Source organism: Mus pahari, chromosome 20 (genome assembly GCF_900095145.1).
Source record: "Mus pahari chromosome 20, PAHARI_EIJ_v1.1, whole genome shotgun sequence".
NCBI lineage: Eukaryota > Metazoa > Chordata > Mammalia > Rodentia > Muridae > Mus > Mus pahari.
Window position 1 is genome coordinate 18,838,736 of NC_034609.1, and position 14,711 is coordinate 18,853,446.

Genomic DNA, 14,711 nt, shown 5'->3' on the forward strand with positions numbered 1-14,711 from the left:
CAGCACTCTTCTTATAAAGTCTATAAACCTACAGCACTCTTCTTATAAAGTCTGCATGGTAAGCACACTAAAAGCTGAAAAGGAAACACCACATGCTCAGAAGCCTTGTTTTTGTTTTGTTTTGGGTTTTTGTTGACATGGGGTCTCACTCTGTAGGCCTGACTGGTCTGGAACTTGCTCTGTAGACCAGGCTGGTCTTGTACTCACAGAGCACCAGCTTCTGCCTCACAAGGCCTGGGATTAAAGACAGGAGCCACTACACCTGGCTATAAGACCACTTTTTAAATTATGATTATATATCTAAATAAAATATTAGTAGCTAGAGGCTAGAGGGAGAGTCTAGCACTTTCTGCTCCTGTAGAAGACGTGGGTTAGGTTCCCAATCCCTACCTGCTTGCTCAAATCCATCTGCAACTCTAATTCTAAGAGATCCCATGCTTTCTGACCACTGAGGGCACCAGGTATGCAAGTGGTGCACAGAAATATGGACATACAGGCAAAACCCACACATAAAATAAGTAAATCTAAAAAAGGTTTTAATAAATAAAATAAGAAGCTGGGTGGTGGTGACAGCACACGCCTTTAATACCAGCACTTGGGAGGCAGAGGCAGGTGGATCTCATGAGTTCAAGGCCAGCCTTCTGGTCTGCCCAGTGAAATAATCTCAAATAAAGAACAGATAAAATGTCCTTAATGATATTTTAAATTATCGTATTTGAGCTAAATGCTAGCATCTTTTTTTTATCATCTTTGGGCAGTGCAGGAATAGAACACAGACCATCACACATGCTAGGCAAGTACTATACCACTGAAATATATCTAATGCTTTTCTTCTGTTTCTTTTTACTTTTATAATTTTTGTTTTTGAGATGAGGTGTTGCTATACAGCGCAGGCTGCTCTGCCTCAGCTTCATAAGGCTAAAGCACTGTAGGTGTGACCACGCACTCAGTAGCTAGCGTCTTTTTAATGGTGAGATGCTGGAAGCGTCTAAGGTGTCAGGGGCAAGACAGGTGCTTGGTACTGCGCTGCTGTGATTGCTCTGATTTACAACATGAATAAAAGTCAGCACCTTTTTTTTTTTTTTTTTAATATTTATTTATTTATTTATTTATTTATTTATTTTTGTAAATACACTGTAGCTGTCTTCAGACAGACCAGAAGAGGGCATCAGATCTCATTACAGATGGTTGTGAACCACCATGTGGTTGCTGGGATTTGAACTCAGGACCTTCAGAAGAACAGTCAGTGTTCTTAACCACTGAGCCATCTCACCAGCAAACCTCAGCACTTCTTCTTGCTATGTGCATAAATACCAATATTAGTAGATTTGTCTGAAAGCCCTTTTTGTTTGTTTTTTTGTCTTGTTTTGTTTTGCTTTTCGAGACAGGGTTTCTCTGTATGGCCCTGGCTGTCCTGGAATTCACCAGGACCAGACTGGCCTCGAACTCAGAAATTCACCTGCCTCTGCCTCCCAGGTGCTGGGATTTAAAGGCATGCACCACCACTGCCCAGCTCTGAAAGTCCTTTTTATACTGGCTTAGAAAACAGACAGAAACGTTAAGAACGTGTGCCAAGGAGTATGTCAGGCTTCTATTAAAAAGCTAAGAGGGCTGGAGAAATGGCTCAGCAGTTAAGAACACTGGTGGCTCTTCCAGAGGATCCTGGTTCAATTTCCAGCACCCACATGGAATCTCAGAACCATATGTAATTGTTCCAGAGGATCCAGTGCCGCCCTCTGACCACTGCAGGCACTGCACATGGTACACATATGCATAGATAAAACATTCATGCACATAACATTTTAAAAAACTGAAAATCTAATATATAATAAAGGCCTTGTGTCACATCTGTGGTGTAAGATGTATTTAGTAAATATCTCTAGGATAAATGACAAGTTGATAGAGGAAAAGAATAGCATACATTCCTGAACATACAAACATACATACACATTTATGTGTGTGTGTATAATATGTACATATAGATTTTAGTGAACTATGAACAACTTCTTTAGCCTACAGAGGAGGGGGATTAAAGATAAAAAAAATGGGAAGAGAAATTTAATTTTTATTTAACTTTTTTAATGTGATTTTCTAAACCATGTATAATATTTACCCTTTCCCCAATAGACTTGTTAACATTTTGGATTTAACTAGCAGGTAGAGTTTGTCCTTTTAAAGCATTAATTTAACTGGCATTTATATCTTTTTCCTCAGCGACCTGTGCATGGATTGTGCCTTGCAACTGGAGACCTGCCCATTGTGTCGTAAAGAAATAGTGTCTAGAATCAGACAGATTTCTCATATTTCATGACACATGTGAAGAGATATCATGGACCTGTTTCTACTCAATTCCAGCCAATGTTGAAAAAGGAAAAGGAAAAAAAAAAAAAAACACAAACCTCTCTAACCAGTTGTACGCACATTGAAACTTATAGCCATGGCCAGATTTTATGCTAAAATTGGTAGTTTATCAAAGACAAATTCTCTTAGTCTAATCCAACTTGCCATCCCTGAATTCCTTTTGAGGCCAAGGAAGGCTGAATGTCAGCAGCTGGGCCTGTGGTACTTCCATGAAAAATAACAGGTGGCCAGGGACTCCTGAATACTGAAACCACACCGGAATTCTTCATGTTGGGTTCATTTGATTGTTTAACACAAGTGTTTTGTGTCTTAGTCTACAGTTTTTATTTTGGGGTGAAGTCATTTTGGAGAAGTAATTGACAGCGTGTCTGGGTTAAGTATCACTGGTCAGAGAACGCCGGTGTGGTAAGCTTGGATATTGCACTGCAAGACTTGAATCTATAAACGTAGCGTCGCGTAGATCACACAGGTCATTACTACAAACAGCACGAAGATCCTGAAAGAAGGTGCACAGACTGTAGGGAAAAGAACAACAATGAAACCCAGTTTTTTTTATATTTCAGTGATTCCAAAGAACATTCTAGTTTTTTTAAACTACAGAAAATTGGTGGTATTGTCATTCATGGTGTTTCTATCCAGTTTCAGTACCCACGTTTTGTGAGGAAAATGTTTTACCAATGCAGGAGGAGCTCTTAAACCAATTGCATTGTTAGACTGGAGAAAATTGGTAGTTAGTGTATCTTTGAGGTACCATCAAATCAGGTTTTTTTGTTTTGTTTTGTTTTTTAAAATTTTTTAATCAGTATTGTTTTGGGAAGTAATATACTTTGAAACTCTTCAATTAGCAATCTCTAGAAAACAGTCTGAGAACACATATTCTATTGTTTTAAATAAATACATGTTTTTGAATAGCAAGTTCAATCATGAATTGTTGACTCTGTCTTCATCAAAAGTGTTTTGTATCCCTCTCAGGGTCTCTGGTGAAGGCCTTCAAGAGTCCACTTTTTCTCACAGAAAAAAAAAATTGGAAGGTAGAATTGTAAATTTTTAAGACTTATTTCATAATGGTGTACCTCAGCAACTGCCTTTCAATTTATGCCAAGTCCTTACTTACTGAGTTTATACTTGAACAGTAGATGTCTTCTGAGTTTTACAGTGTTTTAAACTCACTGCACATCCTTTTTCCTTCCTTTCCCTCTTTCTTGTTTGTGGTTCATTAAACCCGTCGTACTACGGAGGCGATCTCCTTCCTGGCTGTATGTGTTGGGGTGCTGGGGTTTCCTTGTGTCTCTCTGGTCTTCCATAAATCCAAATATATAGATATATATATTAAGTATATATACAGATATAGTTATGTGTTCTTTCAGCTTGTGGTGAATGCAGTAATTTGCATTGAAGAATAAAATATCTGTTGCATTTTTTACTCTTAAGATTTCACAGCTCTCATTGGTGTCTTCTACTAAAGCTCCTACTCCTCGGGGTAGGAGAGAATCAAGTATAAGAAGTAAGGAAGAAAAGTTGGACCTAATACCAGCTCTCAGAAGGCTGAGACTGGAAGATTTACATGAATGAATTTTCAGCCAGCCTAGGCTACTATATAGTGAATTCCAGAATAGTCCGGGCTGTATATCCCTGGATCTTTAGCTCAGTGGTAGATTACTGTCTGGCATGCTCAAGGCCCTGTGCTCCTTTCCTGGCACCTCAAAGAAAAAGTTAAGTTTAGCTAGGCATGGTGTATAGCAGCGAATTAGCTATACCGATTTGTGTTCCCAGTGGGTCACCCGCCCAAGAGCTGTCTTGATTCTCAAATGAAAGACACACGCACACGCACGTACACACGCACACGCACGCGGCTAGGCAGTTCTCATCCTCTGCCCAGCTAGCATATATCTCCCTCCAGGACTACTGGTTTAACACCTTCTAAATCCATGTTTTATCTTTGCTGCCCTGTTACCTTCTGAGCAGCCCCTCCCATAGCACTGCTTTCCCTTTCTACCTACAATTTGGATGAATTTGCTTCGGCTCTAAATCTGAACTTTCTTCCTCCAAGACATGGTGATTTCTCTCCTTCCTTTCTCCCAGTTCCTAACCTGTACAAATCTAAAGGTCCTGCCTCAGTCTACCTGCCCAGCCATTGACTATTGATCAATCAAAAACAATTGGGGGACAAGGTCCTTCAGCATTTGGGCATGAAGATTCCTGATTTGGGGGGCTGAGTCAATTCAAAGCATTAGAACCAATCCCCAACATGCTTTTAGTCCCAGCACCAGGAAGGCAGAAGCAGGCCAATCACAGAGAGCTCCAAGCCACCCAAAACTACAAAGAGATCTTGTTTAATGTCCATCTAGCAGCTCTTCACTGAGTAGCTATAATAGGTACTGGCACTTGCCTGTGTGACATGTCTGCTTATGGAGTAGCCGCAGGAAGAAGTAGTGTAATTTCTATGTACTGCAACAATTTGCTAATGCCAAGAAGGAAAAGAATATGCTGCCATGAACATAAGCATAGAGTTATGGAGAGAATTAGGGAGAGCTACTTTAGATATTTGGCTACCGTACAGGTAGGGGAAGTTGTCAGAAGAAAACTAAGGGAAACATAAGGTCGTACCGGACAGAAGGGACTGAAGAGAGATTACTAGTACTGGGTGCCTAGGTGGGTATAGTGCTGTGGACAGAGGTCCTCACTAAGGAAGAAAGCTGGTTCAGGGAAGACATGGTGAGAGGAACTTGCTCTGCTGCTGGAGGTCAGGGACTGCTCATGAAGCCCAGGTAAGGAGCTTGTATTTCCTCCTAAATACAATAGAAAAAGTCAAGAGGGTGTTTATGAACCTTGGAAGTGCCTGGATAGTGTTCTTAGAGGATGACTCTGCCCTCCATTTGGAGAATAAAAGAATAGCTCGGGAAGCAGAAAGTCTAACGGGAGTTAAGTGACTGCAGGAAGGAATGTGCCAGATTTCTAGAAGTCGCCTCTTGAACTTTGTTCCTAAGGTGTCCTGCTTTTCCATTTTTTTTTTTTATTTTTTTTAACTTTGGGACTATCAAACAGCTTCAGCAGTGAACTCATTAAAACATTCAGGGTGAAAGCAAGTTCATCTTGAAACTGCTTTAAAAGGAAGCACACTGCACGTATAAAAGGTGGCAAGCCGAATGGAGACACAGTAGAGCCACCCTGTGCTGACTATAACTGCTTTATGAGAAAACGACTTTTTTATTTTATTTTATTTTATTTATTTAACAGTGCATTGCTATCAGAGGGGAAAAAACAAAACAAAACAAATAAATTTCAGCATTTTCCCAGAAATTTGTTGGAGAAATTTTTAGAGTTTCAGCAAGAAAAATATTTACTATTATTTGGGGTTTGGCCTTGGTTGGTTGGTTGGTTGGTTGGTTGGTTGGTTGGTTGGTTGGTTTTAGTGTTTTGAGACAGGGTTTCTCTGTGTGGCCCTGGCTATCCTAGAACTCACTTTTGTAGACCAGGCTGTCCTTAAACTCAGAGACCCGCCTGCATCTGCCTCCCAAGTGCTAGGATTAAAGAAAGATATGAGCCACCACCACTACCCAACTTAAATAATTTTTTTTATTTATTTTTATGTGTATTGGTGTCCTGCCTGCATATGTCTATGTGAGGGTATCAGATGCCCTAGAACTGGAGTTAAAACAGTTGTGAACTGCTACGTGAGTGCTGGTAATTGAACCCAGGTCCTCTAGAAGATCAACCAATCTCTCCTCCTATCCTTTTATTTTCCTTTCTTTGTCTTTTTCTTTTCTTTCCTTTCTTTCTTTTCTTTTCTTTTTTCTTTCTTTTTTTTTTTTTTTGACATCTTTTGAATAATGTAAAGCATGAAAAGGAAAAAAATCAGGGTGCTATTTGCAGTTCCAGGAAATAATGATTGAGTCACAGAAATAGAAATAACTACTGCAGTAAGAAATGATTTTTATGATTTTAACCATCTTGAATTTGTATCTTGAAAACCAGCTCTTTCCAAGGCTGTCCACTCTTTATCTTGTACAATTGCCTATTCACTTAGGAAATTATGTGTTACTGTTGTTGATTTTTGTTTTCGAGGCATGGTCTCACTGTGAAGTTCCTATTGGCCTGTCCTGGAACTGGCTATGTAGACCAGACTGGCATAGTACTCACAGAGATCCCTCTGCCACCCAGTTCTAAAATTAAAGCTATGGACCACCACACTGGACAGAAATAGTTTGGGGGGGTTGTTTTGTTTCGTTTATTTTGTCTGTTTGTTTAAAGATTTATTATATGTAAGTATACTGTAGCTGTCTTCAGACACACCAGAAAAGGGTATCAGATATTACGGATGGTTGTGAGCCACCGTGTGGTTGCTGGGATTTGAACTCAGGACCTCCGTGTTCTTGTTGTAGCTTGTCAAAAGACCCTCACTCACACAAAAACTACAGAGACCGTCATCGTTGCAAAATGCATGAAGATTTTACTTATACAACATGTTGAGGAACCCCCTCTCAGCATGCAGGCTGGAGGAGAGACCCAGAACAGAGAACACACTTTTTATAACTTTGTAAAGGCCAGATATAGGCACCAGGGTGGTCTGACTTATTTTAATTGGTGTAGCCAATAACCTTTTTAGACATTGGTTGGTTTGTATAGGATGCCTCTCATTTTGTCTGTCTGAGGTTTTTAATGTAAGGCGGGGCAGGGGAATTGTTAATCTTGTTTTTGATCATTAAAACTATGTTTCTATATTTGTTTAGTCAGCCAGCTTTTTATCTGGCTCTGTACTTGGCCTGCTAGTACAGTTTGGAAAGTCTTTTTGAAGGGGGATGGTACAGGGTAGTCTTGAATTTATTTTGGATATTACATTCTTACCCGCTGAGCCATCTCTCCAGCCCTGTTTTGTTTTTTGTTTGTCAGAGTCTCACTATGTAGCTCTAGCTGTGCTAAAACAGATATGTAGACCAGGCTGGTCTCAAACTCATTAGATCTGCCCGCCTCTACCTCCCAAGTGCTGAGACTAAAGGCATGTGCCACTAGACCCAGCAGAAATAATTTTAATGTAGCTAGTTATGGTAGTTTGTGCCTATAATCCCAGCATTCTGGGGGCAGGAGATTTGTTATGCATTTGAGGATAGCTGGTTTACATTGCGAGTTCCAGGCTTGCCTGAGCTACAAAGTTCAAGATTCTGCCCCCCCCCCAAAAAAAAAAAAAAGACTGGGGCTGGAGAGATGGATCAGCAATAAAAAGCAATGGTTGTTCTCCCAGAGGACTCAGCTTTGATCCCCAGCACCTACATTTTGTCTCACAACCATCTGTAACTCCAAATCCAGGTTATCCAACACCCTCTTCTGGCCTCCTCAGGCAACACTCCATTGCAGAGGCATACATGCAAGCAAAACATAGAATAATTTTTTTAAGTTTTTTTTTTCAATGAAAAAAGTATTGATAAGATAGTCAGCAGGCAAAGGTTATTTGCCACCAAGCCTAAGGGCCTGAGTTTGAGCCCTGATATTCATACTGGAGAAAGAGAAAACCAGCTCCTGCAAGTTGTCCTGGTCCTCATGCACCGTGCACTGCCTTGTGCATGTAAACTCATACAAGCTAAAAGTAATATTTTTTAAAATTAAAGGAAAAAAAAGCAGCCGGGCGTGGTGGTGCATGCCTTTAATCTCCCAGCACTCAGGAGACAGAGGCAGGTGGATTTCTGAGTTTGAGGCCAGCCTGGTCTACAAAGTGAGTTCCAGGACAGCCAGGGCAACACAGAGAAACCCTGTCTCGAAAAAAAGAAGAAAAAGAAAAAAAAGCAAGGATTTTAGTTTGCTGTTGGTTTGTCTTTAGACAGAGTCTCACTATTTAACCCTGACAGGCCTTGAACTAATAGAGATCCTCCTGCCTCTACCTCCCCAGTGCTGAAATTAAAGGCATGTGCCACCCTACCCAGCTTTTTTTCTTTTTTAAAGAAGAGGGCTTTGAATTCCAGAGCTAGAGCTGCCTGATAAGAGTGCTGGGGACTGAACTCAAAAACATGAAGTAGTCAACCTATGAGCCATGTCTTCAGCCTCTTTTCCCCCCCCCCCCCCAGATTTTATTTTATATGTAGAGTGTTTTACCTGAGGGTTCTGCTCCCTATCTCTTGGAATATGGGGGGTGCTAATTTTTATTGTTTTTGTTTTGACAGTCTCTCAGTCCTGGCTGGTCTAGAACTCCCTTTGTAGACCAGAGCGACCTCAAACATACTTACCTGCCTCTGCCTCCCAAGTGCTGGGATGAAAGGTATGCTTCATCATGCCTGACAGGAATACTTGCTCAAGTCCAATTGCCATTGTGTGAGAAAACGCAAACACCTCCAGAAAGCCTGTATGGAGAGGAACTGACACCTTTCCCCAAGCCACTACCCCCACCACCACCACCACCACATTCCTCACCAACTCCCAGCCATGAGCCACCGCTAAGCTGCCATCCACATGAGCTCTGTGAAAGTCATCTCAAGCTCCAGTGCAACCAAATGGAAAAAAGATGATGTTCTTGCCAAGACCTCCCAAGGCAGGTTAGTAAGTAAATGAAATGTTTTAGTTCACTAGGTTTCTCGGAAGAGGAGGGGTTGTGATAGCAATAGGTAACTAGTGGAGATAAAATTTTCATTCCTTTTCTCCTTAGATCCATGGTTTAGAATCAGCAGGCAGTTCATGTATATATTCAGAAGTAAATGGGATATAGAAAAAGGGTCTAATAGGATCTTAGCTGTCTGCCCTGAGCTGTCTGACCAGTGCTCAATGGAACAGAATTTTTAGATGCTTGTCCTAGTTTGCTTATCAGAGCTGTGACAAAACACTAATCAAAACCAGTTTGTGAGAAGAAAGGGTTTATTTTGCTTCCACTTCCATGCAGCAGTCCATAACTGAGAGAAGTTGAGATAGGAACCTGGAGGCTTGTTCTCCCCATAGCATGCTGAACTTCCTTACAAAGATCCTACACCTGCCCAGATATGGCACCACCCACAGAAGACTGGGCCTTCCCTCATCAATCATTAAAATAATCCACATTCAAAACCAGGAGGTGATGGCGCATGGCCTTTATTCCAAGAGCTTGGAAGGCAGAGGCAGGTGAGTCTCTTTAAGTTCAAGGCCAGCTTGATCTACAGAGTGAGTTCCAGGACAGCCTGGGCAACACAGAGAAACCCTGTCTTGAAAAAAAGACACACACACACACACACACAATCAACTGAGTTCCCTTCTTTCCAGGTCACTCAGGTCAAGCTGATGAAAACAAAGCAGCACACTTGTCTACACTTGACACTGACCAGGCTACCCGATCTTCCAGTGTCTGAAATCAGCTTGGTTCCCGATGCTGTTAATACATGGACACGCATTTAATGTCCATTCCAAAATGTCTGATTCAGATTGGCCACGTAACCCTAATTCATACCATACATTTTCTAGATATGTATTACACATTTGGCTAAAAGGTATCAGACCACCAAAGAGGCATGCTTTAAAAAAATAAATAGGGATATCAATCCCAGGAAACCTGTCTTCATGGTGTGGCAGTTTTAGAAGTGACTTTCCCCGAAGCAGTTATTCAGTTTCTCATTACATCTCTCTCAGGGGTTGTCAACTTTTTTGTGCTGCATAATTATCCAAGGAACCACTTACTGCCTAATGTTTACGGTTTTGGGGGGTTTATTGCGAGTTGGCTGGCAGCAAACAGTGTAGCTGAGCGGGTCTTGAATGCCTTAAACCTCCACCTTCCAAATGCTGGGACTACAGATGCATGCCACCACGCCCTGCTCTTGCTCTTGATTTGAAGATTACAAATTAAGTTACAAGTCATCCACTTAATGCCATGGAACCTTCCATATTTCCAAGAAGTAACTAGTAAATCAGACGTCTGCATTATCTAGGACAAAATATGAGACTGGCTTTCGAGCAATTTGGCTATTTCCAGCGCTCTTAAAACACGGTTCCAACTGCCTAATCTTTACAATTACTAAATTGAAAGTGAAGAAACCGAGGCTCTTGGCTCCCATTCTTTCATCCAGAAAAAGAGTCGACTGACCGCCACCATTTTTTGCAGTCTTCTGCGTGAGACCCGGAACCTGAGGCTGTGATTGGCTGCTGGAACAGCGGGTAACCATAGTGACGGGAGGCGGGGCTGCGAGCTCCGCTTGCCCTAACACACCGGCGGGGTGGCCCCGCGAGAGGCCGGCGGGCGCTGGGCCCAGCCAGGAGCCGCAGCCCCGGCCTCGCGCGATCGCCGGGCGGGGCGTGGGTGCGGCCTTCTGTGGGCCCTTGATGCGGTTGAAGCCGCGCGGGCCAGAGAGGAGCCCGGCCCGGCGGCGGGCGCGGTAGGAGGCGGCAGGGCCGCGGGCCGGGGCCGGTGACTGTGGCGCCCCTACGATGGACGCCCTAGAAGAAGAGAGCTTCGCGCTGTCCTTGTAAGTGAAGCGGCTCGACCTCGGCCTGCGGATGTCCTCCAGGGTGCGGGCTGGCCTGCCGGGGCTCCGCTCTAGCGAGGCGTTTTTTTCCCCGTGGCCACCCCGGGCATATGTCACAGATTTCCAGCGCTTCCATCACAATCCTCTGGCCTCAACCGTGGCCGTCAGCAAAAACCCAGAGGCCTTGAGCTGCCCAGGCTGGCGGCGGCCTCACCGCCTGTCTAAAGCCACTCCTGATCCAGTTACCCCCTAGGCCGGTGCTGTTCCCGCCTGTGGTCACACTCACCAGCAGATAGGTGTGGCCTTAAGAGCCAGGATGCGGTGAGTAAATCCCGCGGGTAATAAACGCGGAAGTCTGAAGAAGTGCCGCACCAGCCTCAGCTACCCAAATTGTTGGCTGCTTTTGTGATTGTCGTACCGGTTTTCATCACGGACGTTTTCCTGTGTTCTTAATTTCTGTACTAGATAATAATCCTTGATTGGTGAAACTGAGTGATGGGAGGTTCATCTTGCTATTATTATTTTTAAGCACGTTGGGAAGCTTACATTTTAAAAAATGCTAGTGGGCTTTGTTGTGATTGCCTGGTATGTGCAAGGCCTTGGGTTCAATCCCCTTACCCACAGAAAACACAAGTTCAGCTCGAGAAATAATTATTTGGACCCGCACGTAACCCTGATGTGTTTTTTCAGCTCCTCCGCCTCCGATGCAGAATTTGATGCTGTGGTTGGATGTTTAGAGGACATTATTATGGGTAAGTTTCGACACTACTCAGTGACCTGTACCCCCTCTAGTTCCTATGGTCAATTCCTTGATTTAAGTCAAGTAGACTTTTGCTTTACAACAATTTTTTTAATGTATTCATTTACATGTGTGATGGATCATGGGTGGGGTTGTTGCCAGGACGCTATGGCTATGTGGAGCTCAGAGGACAACTTCGTGGAGTTGGTTCTCTCCTTCCACCTTCATGGGAGTTCTGAGGGTTGATCTCCAGTCACCCGTCTTACACAGCAGTACCTTCAGCCCCCAAGCCATCACAACATCCCACACCTCTGCTTATAAGGGGCATGCAGAGAAATATATTTGAAGAATTGATTTTCAAAACACAAAACACTGAAATTTTAACACACCGCACAATGTAATAGTAAGCAAGCCATACTGAGTTTTGTTGTCTTTAAAAACAACCTATGGGTTGGCAAGATGGCTCAGTGGGTAGAGGCACTCACCCACAAGCCTGACAACCTTAGTTTAATTCCCAGGATCCGCAAGGTGGGACAGGCTCCCTAAAGTTGTCTTCAGACTTCCATATACAGGCTGTAGCAGGCATGCGCCTACTACAAAATAAGTAAAATTGTAATTTAAAGAAGAAAGAACCTCAAACCTAGTGTGTGACACACCTCTATAGTCTCAGCACAGGTGGGTGGAGGCAAGAAGATGGGAGAGTTCAGGTCCTGGCTCTGCCCTCTAAGCTCTCATGACTTTTAATTAACAGCCATTGATTGAAGGTTTCAGAGGAGACCAATTTAGGAAACCAGTCAACTGGCAGATAGGACAGAGCCTGTGGCCAGGCTTCAGGTGATATTGACCAATTTTATTTCACATAGGCAGTAAGAACAATTTTGGTTGTTATATCGTTTTGAGCTTTAACATTTTCGTGCTATAGAAGAGAACATAAACCATAACCCTATACAGCACTTGTCCATGCAGGAAACAGGTGCCAAGTCTCATTGGATTTCTTCATTTTTTTTGTTGTTGTTGTTAGTCTTAGGGTTTGTATTCCTGCACAAAGCATCATGACCAAGAAGCAAGTTGAGGGGGAAAAGGGTGTATTCACCTTCACTTCCACATTGCTGTTCATCACCAAAGGAAGTCAGGACAGGAACTCACACAAAGCAGGAACCTGGAGGCAGGAGCTGATGCAGAGGCCATGGGTGATGCTACTTACTGGCTTGCTTCCCCTGGCTTGCTCAGCTTGATTTCTTATAGAATCCAAGACTACCAGCCCAGGGATGGCACCACCCATAATGGGCTGTGCCCTTTCCCTTGATCACTAATTGAGAAAATGCCTTACAGCTGGATCTCATGGAGGCATTTCCCAAACTGAAGCTCCTTTCTCTGTGATAACTCCAGCTTGTGTCAAGTGGACACACAAAACCAGAATGTTGTTCTTTAGTTTTTGGGTTGTTTTTGATATTGTTTTTTTGAGACAGGGTTTCTCTGTATAGCCCTGGCTGTCCTGGAACTTTCTGTAGACCAGGCTGGCCTCAAACTCAGAGATCCATACTCTTGGAATTAAAGGTGTGGACCATTATGTATGACTTGGATCAACTGGATCTCATGGAGCCATTTCCTTATCTGAGGCTCCTTCTCTGTTGACTCTAGTTTGTGTCAAGTTGACACACAAAACCAGCCAATACACTTTATATTCTTTTTTTTTTTTTTTTTTTTTTTTTTTTTTTTTTTTTTTTTTTTTTCGAGACAGGGTTTCTCTGTGTAGCCCTGGCTGTCCTGGAACTCATTCTGTAGACCATGCTGGCTTCGAACTCAGAAATCCACCTGCCTCGGCCTCCCAAGTGCAGGGACCACCGCTGCCCGGCACACTTTATATTCTTGATGTGTTGTTTTATTGGTTGGTTTGCTGTCGAGAGTTTTGTTTTTAGGGCCTAACAGGGAAGCCTTGATCTTCCTGTCTTCTTGCCTCAGGCTCCCAAGAGCCAGGATTGCAGGCCTGAGCTACCCTACCTTCCTGTTCCCTTGCATTCCTTGTTCCTATTTCCAGATCCCTTAGGGCATCTTTCCATTCTGCTAAGTGGCCAGCAGGCAGTAGTAAATCCAAAGTTAAAGACAAATAGATAGGAAGAAAACAACTAAGTTGGACTGCTTATCAGCTTCCCTAGCAATGGGAAGAAGACCCTGTTGTTTGGTTTTGGAGTGTGGCTTAATCTAGGTTAGTCTGAAAAGTCACCTTTACGTGCACTATGGATCCAAGCCCCTAGATCCTGTGTCTCACCAGAAGCCCTCTCCTGAGGAGTTCTCAGTTGTTTTGCCCACCATTGTTATCCCACCTATCGTGGAGAAATGAGCTTAACTAACTCTGGGTCACTTTTGAAGATTTCCTTTTAGTTGTAGAAATGCTAGTTGGCTCAGAATTGTCAGAATTCCCTAATACTTGACCTTGAGTGTTTGCTGTGATTCTCTACCTAAACTCTCCTCTGAATTTATCTGACAAGTCCCTATGATAGACATAACAGTCATCTTTATGCTCCAGGCAGGGAGATTGGGGTCTGTAGAAATAAAGTCACTTGTCCAAGATCATACAAAGTATATGACTAAGGTGGGGTTTGAACCCAGGCAGTCTGGCCTCTTACAGACCCCACCCTTTAACCCACTACGTAGTTTTCACTACCTCTGCTAAAATGATATTAAAATAGAAGAAAGGGAGACAGCAAGATGGCTCACAAGCCTAACGGCCACATTTAATCTGTAAGACGCACATGGTAGAGCGAGAGAAACCACACTCATCCTTTGGAGGGGTACCATGGCACATGCATTAATTCCAACATGCAGGAAGATCTCTGTGAGTTCCCAGCTAGCCTGGAATTACATAGCAAGTTTCAGGCCATTCAGCTACACAGTGAGACCCTGTCTCAAAATAAATAAGGATGGCCAATAAAATGGTTCAGTGGGTGAAGTACTTGCTGCCAAGCCTGACAACCTAAATTCAATGTCCAGGGCCCTTGTATGTGGACAGTAGGCGGAAAGGTCCTCCTCCAAGTTTCCCTCTGACCTCCACCCTTATGCCATGGCAAGCAGGTGCACACATTCACAGAAAAATGAATAAGTGAGCCGGGCATGGTGGCGTACACCTTTAATCCCAGCACTTGGGAGGCAGAGGCAGGTGGATTTCTGAGTTCGAGGCCAGCCTGGTTTACAGAGTGAGTTCC

The 14,711-nt window shown here is 43.2% G+C and overlaps 2 protein-coding genes across 4 annotated transcripts in view; both read left to right on the forward strand.

The window, feature by feature from the left end:
* Rspry1 (ring finger and SPRY domain containing 1) overlaps positions 1-3,770 on the forward strand; it is a 54,495-nt gene extending 50,725 nt beyond the window's left edge. For all 3 annotated transcript variants that reach the window (XM_021220330.2, XM_029532477.1, XM_029532478.1), the window contains one exon: positions 2,215-3,770. In XM_021220330.2, coding sequence (XP_021075989.1) covers positions 2,215-2,311 — 97 coding nt within the window. In that variant the 3' untranslated portion in view covers positions 2,312-3,770. The remainder of the gene's footprint in view (positions 1-2,214) is intronic.
* Positions 3,771-10,520: 6,750 nt separating this feature from the next.
* Arl2bp (ADP ribosylation factor like GTPase 2 binding protein) overlaps positions 10,521-14,711 on the forward strand; it is a 9,135-nt gene continuing 4,944 nt past the window's right edge. Inside the window, exons 1-2 of the mRNA XM_021220430.2 lie at positions 10,521-10,769; positions 11,460-11,521. Of these exons, the coding sequence (XP_021076089.1) occupies positions 10,732-10,769; positions 11,460-11,521 (100 nt within the window). The 5' untranslated portion in view covers positions 10,521-10,731. The remainder of the gene's footprint in view (positions 10,770-11,459; positions 11,522-14,711) is intronic.